The sequence below is a fragment of the Buceros rhinoceros genome, unplaced genomic scaffold (genome assembly GCF_000710305.1).
Source record: "Buceros rhinoceros silvestris isolate BGI_N320 unplaced genomic scaffold, ASM71030v1 scaffold17980, whole genome shotgun sequence".
Lineage (NCBI taxonomy): Eukaryota > Metazoa > Chordata > Aves > Bucerotiformes > Bucerotidae > Buceros > Buceros rhinoceros.
The window spans coordinates 51854-57123 of record NW_010390370.1 but is presented as its reverse complement, the minus strand read 5'-3'; the positions used below and the strand labels follow the sequence as shown (position 1 = coordinate 57123).

The 5270-nt window shown below is 40.2% G+C and overlaps 1 protein-coding gene across 1 annotated transcript in view; it reads right to left on the bottom strand.

Moving 5' to 3' along the window:
• F5 (coagulation factor V (proaccelerin, labile factor)) overlaps positions 1–5270 on the bottom strand; it is a 32745-nt gene that overhangs the window by 6029 nt on the left and 21446 nt on the right. Inside the window, exons 14-18 of the mRNA XM_010137599.1 lie at positions 5024–5189; positions 3638–3874; positions 2950–3160; positions 1731–1910; positions 2–86 (exon numbers count right to left, since the gene is read on the bottom strand). Of these exons, the coding sequence (XP_010135901.1) occupies positions 2–86; positions 1731–1910; positions 2950–3160; positions 3638–3874; positions 5024–5189 (879 nt within the window). The remainder of the gene's footprint in view (position 1; positions 87–1730; positions 1911–2949; positions 3161–3637; positions 3875–5023; positions 5190–5270) is intronic.

Sequence of the window (5270 nt, the reverse complement as noted above, 5' to 3'; positions counted from 1 at the left end):
TCCTGCTTGCTGATATTCCCCCACTTCAGTATCTAAAAGCCACCAGCCAGGTCTCTGTGGTTTCATTTCAATTGTCCTAAATGAGCCTTGGAAAAATGGAAGAGAAACATATTAGAAACATTAGCATTATAAGGTTGATGTTTAGCAAGGCTGGATGTTAAACCAAAGATCATCCTATGACTTAACACAGAAAAATTAAGTAACCGTCTACACATTGCAGGGAAAGCAGTAATCACCACCATCTCAATCATTTTTTTTCTTAGCAAGCAAGTTCTAGCTGGAGACTGAGATTGAAATTAAGTGGCCAGTTCAAAATCTAAGCTTTGCTGCTGGGGCAAAGTACAAAACCTTGGATGCCTGTATGTAAACAACAGATACCTGCACGTTAAGTACAGTGCCGAGCCATGTAATGACCAGTACTGTTAAGCTGATTACATAAGGTAGGCATGCTAATTCTGTGGTGCTGATTATAGTTCTCACACCTGCTGCACCAATGTGTTGTTCAAGTAATGCAAAGGATGGATGTCAGGAAACCAAAAGTAGATGTGGGAGAATCAGATGTATGGCCCCTCCCCTCACTTTCTGCATGCCCCAGGAGTGACAAGGATTGAGCAGAAAACAGATAGGGTTTGGGCTGTTTGCTGCACTTTTTAGAAAGCACAGGACCTGTGTCATTGCTTTTCTTATATTCCTAGTTAGTGCAGACATGAAAATTCCGGTTCCCATTTAAACAAAAGCATATGTAGATGTCATGGTGAAAAACATCTCCTTAAAAAGCTTGAATAGTGAATAAACCACCTACTGTTCACTCCCCATTATGCCAAGCTGATCCCATTATTTTGATCTCCTTGGTGTCTGGTTTTGTTTTTTATAAGCACTAGTAGCTGGCAATAGAGGCTTCGTAAGTGCTATTCTTGCGCACGCACACTGCTGACAGTGATGGGCAAAGGAGTATATCCTGTGGCCTAATGAATACTTTCAGGCTATTTCCTTCCTCCCTGGACACACAAACTCTCCTAGGGCTCACATTTGTTCTTTCTCTTCTGTATCACACTCATCTTGACATTACAAAAGGAAACCCTCCCCATACTGCGCCGATACCAATAGCATTTCCCAGCAAACAGCAGTGAGACTTCAGTGGTACTGAAGCCTGGAGGTGCAGGAACAGGATTGCTGCGCTATTATACATGTGTCATTTCACAAGGAAGTGGTGGCTGACACTATCCTATTGACTTCCTTTTTCCAATACTGACCTTTACTGTTGAGCACCTTCCAAAGCCAAGTCCAGCACTATGACCTACTTTGCAGACCAGAAGTGAGAGACGCAATAAAGGAGAGAAACCCACTCACGCCAACGTATTTGGCGAGTGGCAAGGAAAGTGCAAAACAGAGAGTAGTGCTACAGACCATACTGCTCTTCATTTTCCTTGTGTATACCTTCTCACCTCAGTGGAAGAGATTTGTTCAACCACTTACGTTTTGTCTGTAACTTTACTCATATTTCCAGTTTTAAAGGACAGCAATATTATCTTTATTTCCCCCCCTCCCACAGTGTAAGTAAGGTATAAAGTGACAATTTTCCTTCTGATCATCGCAGGCAAATGAACTGTTAGCGCTCTCAAACTCTTTCTCACTGTGCTTAACACCAACTTTTGCTCACCCTTACATTGGTATGATGATGACAGACCGCAAAGGCCACCCCTTAGAACTTATTCTGCTCCGATACTTACCTGGAAGGAGCATGTATGTACCAAGCTGATGCTTTGGCTCTCCTTGTTCTGTGAAGGTCTGCCCATGAAAATGAACCACATGAATGTCTTTTGGCCCACCCATATTCAGCAAATGCCATCGGACCAGTTCATCTTCATACATCTTCAAGCCTTGCAAATTGTGGGTAATCCCATTAATAGCTGAAAAGAAAATAATATTGTTAGTAAGGAAAACCACTCACAAAACAGGTGTCTTAAAGTGCCAGGATGTAGTTATTAAAATGAGTAAAATATTTAATGAAGTAATGCATTTGGGAAAAACACCCCTTTTTCCAATTCAAAGTGCTACACGCTTGATAGTCTATGTGCATCAATTCAGAAAATCCAGGGACCTCATCAGAGGATTTGAGCACAGTTTCCTCGCAACACGTGGCAGCCAGGAGAACAAGCAGAAGTAAGAAATTAAATGTCAGATGGGAACATTAACATAACATAACATAACACCCTTTAAAGAAAGGACAGCTATCAAAAACTTGTTCTGCAGCTTACCTTTCCACAGCCAAACAGTCACGACTGACACCTTCGATTAATAACTGACTTTATAGACCACATTTTCACAAGGCGCTTCTCAACATGCCTTTTCAAATGTCATCACTTACAGCACACAAGCATCAGATTTTCAAAGACAGAAACACAGATCTTCATTACTGACCGTTTTTTCAGAGGAAAAAAGGGTTACTATTGAACAGTCAGCCACTGACTTAACTCTACATGACTAAAGTCTCTGTACCCACAGAGAGATATATGAAGGCCTGTTCCACAGCTCCTTTGAATTCCTCAGTAAAACCAGTTATTTGTCAAATTATTTGTCAAATTTTTAAATTTCTTGCAAAAAGTTCTCAGGGTATTAGCTTATTACTGAAAAGACAGGTTTCTGGTTGGTTTGGTTGGTTTTTTTAATATGGGTGGTAGAAGTATGTCAAAGTGAGTGAGAGAAGTTTTTGTTCGAAGTTTCAGTCTAGTATGTCCTTTCTTCATTTTAACAACAAATTTCCAGTCAAAATACTTATCTTTACACATAAAACCATGACTATTGTGGGTACAATGGAGTACAAGTAAAAACCCATTCATGTAAATAACATGTAGGATTTACGCATGTTCAGTGAGAGCTGAGGTACCTCCCCCAAGACCTCTCCCTCTACTCCAAAAAACTGAATACTTGGGAAAATGAAATAAGTACCATAGAATTTGTGGCATTGTTTTGTTTCTTGGGTCTTCTCAGCACAAGATCTTCTAGAACGTTTGTCAAAGTACCAGCTTTTCTCTTCATCAAAGACCATAAAAAGCAAGAAAAAGTCTCGGGTCGATGTTCTGCTGCTGTTTGGCTTACTGAAGGTTCCTTTTTGACAGATCAGTATTGGCCCAATCAAACCAGAGTGAATATCTTTCTCCTAGAACGTAATAAACTCGTATTAGATGTAAAAGTGGATTTCCTAAAAGACATAAACCTCCCCATAGCATTCTGTAGAAATGCATCAGGCTGTAAGAATTTAAAGCAGAGGCCAGAATTGCTGTTGCCTTGTATCTTTACTTACCCCTGCTCAGTCTATCAGAGTTACCCAGTGTGAATTCTTGAACAGCTTATATCCTCTTTTAACTGAGTGTAAGAGATTAAATGTCAGATGGGAACATCAAGCCCAAAAGAAAGAGCAACGATCCAAAATGTGTTCTGTAGCTCACACACATTTTTACAGTCATACAGTAACATCATTTGGAGATACTCAAAACCTGGACAGCCTACACTAGCCAACCCTGCTTGAGTTGGGGGGGAGACTAGATGATCTCTAGTGATCCCTTCCAACTTGAATGTTTCTGTGATTCTGTGATCAACCCTAGCAACGCTACCACTTCTATTTTGACTTCCTTACCAGATTTACATCAGAGTAATAGATCCAGGACCGACAAGCTGCTCCTGACTGCACAGGTCCAGATCTCCTGTTTGCATACCATACATATATATAGCTGTTATTTGGCTGAACTTCATCGTCTTCTTTAAACCAAGCAGTAGATTCATCATCATAAATGCTTCCCTCAGAGGACTTTTCATAGAAGAGTCCATGAGCATGGAGAGAATATGGTCTGGATGCTAGATTTTTAAAATGAACCTGAAAAAAAAAAAAGAAAAGATTCTGTTCAGCAAATTCAGGCCTAAACCAAAGTCCACTTCGCAATACATTCTCATGACCTCAAACCAGGGTCAAGATTTGTATGATGATTACAGGCTACGTTGTGAGCAGCTTTTGGCATTTCCATGCAGAGTCTCCCTCTTCGATGCAGGTAGTTAATTAAAAAGTGGAAAGCATGAGTCTGACTCCCTGTCCTCCACAGAGTCTGGGTTCCTAGGACGGTTGTTACAGCAAGCAGGGAGATGGGGCATTTCTACCTCTTAGGCTTTGCTGCACAGTTTCGTTACTATTTTGCGCTCTTATTTACTGTTAGGACTCTACGTTCTCACTGTGACTGAAACCAGTGCTTGTCACTCATCGTAGAGAAGCATAAGGATAGGAAGCTTACATATATACCTCTCCTCAGAGAATGACACTCCCAAGCTAAAATCGGCTGTTTCTTCTCTTACTCATGTTTTAAAAGGAGCTCAATGTGTTCCTGTGGTGCACTAGTCTTACTGAAATAAGCAGAAAGCAGTGAGAGCTACTCTTCCCACCTAAGCCCATTCTCTGTGTGTTGAAAGACTGGATGAAGAAGGATGAGAGAAGGGAAACCCTACAGCAATGTGCTTTTTAATGCAAATATACCACTGTATCACCAGGGGTACAGTTCCTCTCCATCCTTGTTCTTTGTATTAGAACTAACCAACCCATTTACAGAAAAAAGTTTTCAGAGGAAAATACACTTTTTGGACAAGTATATTTACTCATCTTGAATACAAATTTACTAATTTCTTTAAAAACAATTTAAATGCTCCCTTTACATATAAAAAATTAATATTTTCAGTGCAATCCGGCTTTAAAAAACTTAGTTTTTTTAATGTTGAACTTAAATCTCATTTTACATTAGGCTGATAAGCCAGTATTTAATGTTGGGAAACATAAGAAAAACAGAAGTGAATTTACCATGGATAGGAGAGAAAAAAGGATGTTTCAAAGAAACATCACAGTGCTTGTATGTCCACACTGCAATTACTAGCATTGAAAACTGTTTCCCAGTTTTGGGGTATTTTTAGACCCATTCTATGTCACGCTGTAAGACCCCCATAAGAATCTTATCCTGCCTACATACTCAAAACATTGGCCTACCAGGATAACGTCGTCCACTTCAGCCCGGATAACTGGCCCCAGGATGCCAAGGTGCTCATTATGTTCATCTTCATCCTGAAGAGTCGTAAAGGTACTGTCTGTATATCTTTGGAAAACCACCTTGTATCTGGTGCCATCTTTACATGTGTTGTCATTCATCATTGTACTGCAAGGAAATCCCCAATTAAAATCCCACACAGTGAATCAGAAGTAGCATCTTTGATGAAATCTGAGAGCTCATTCAGCA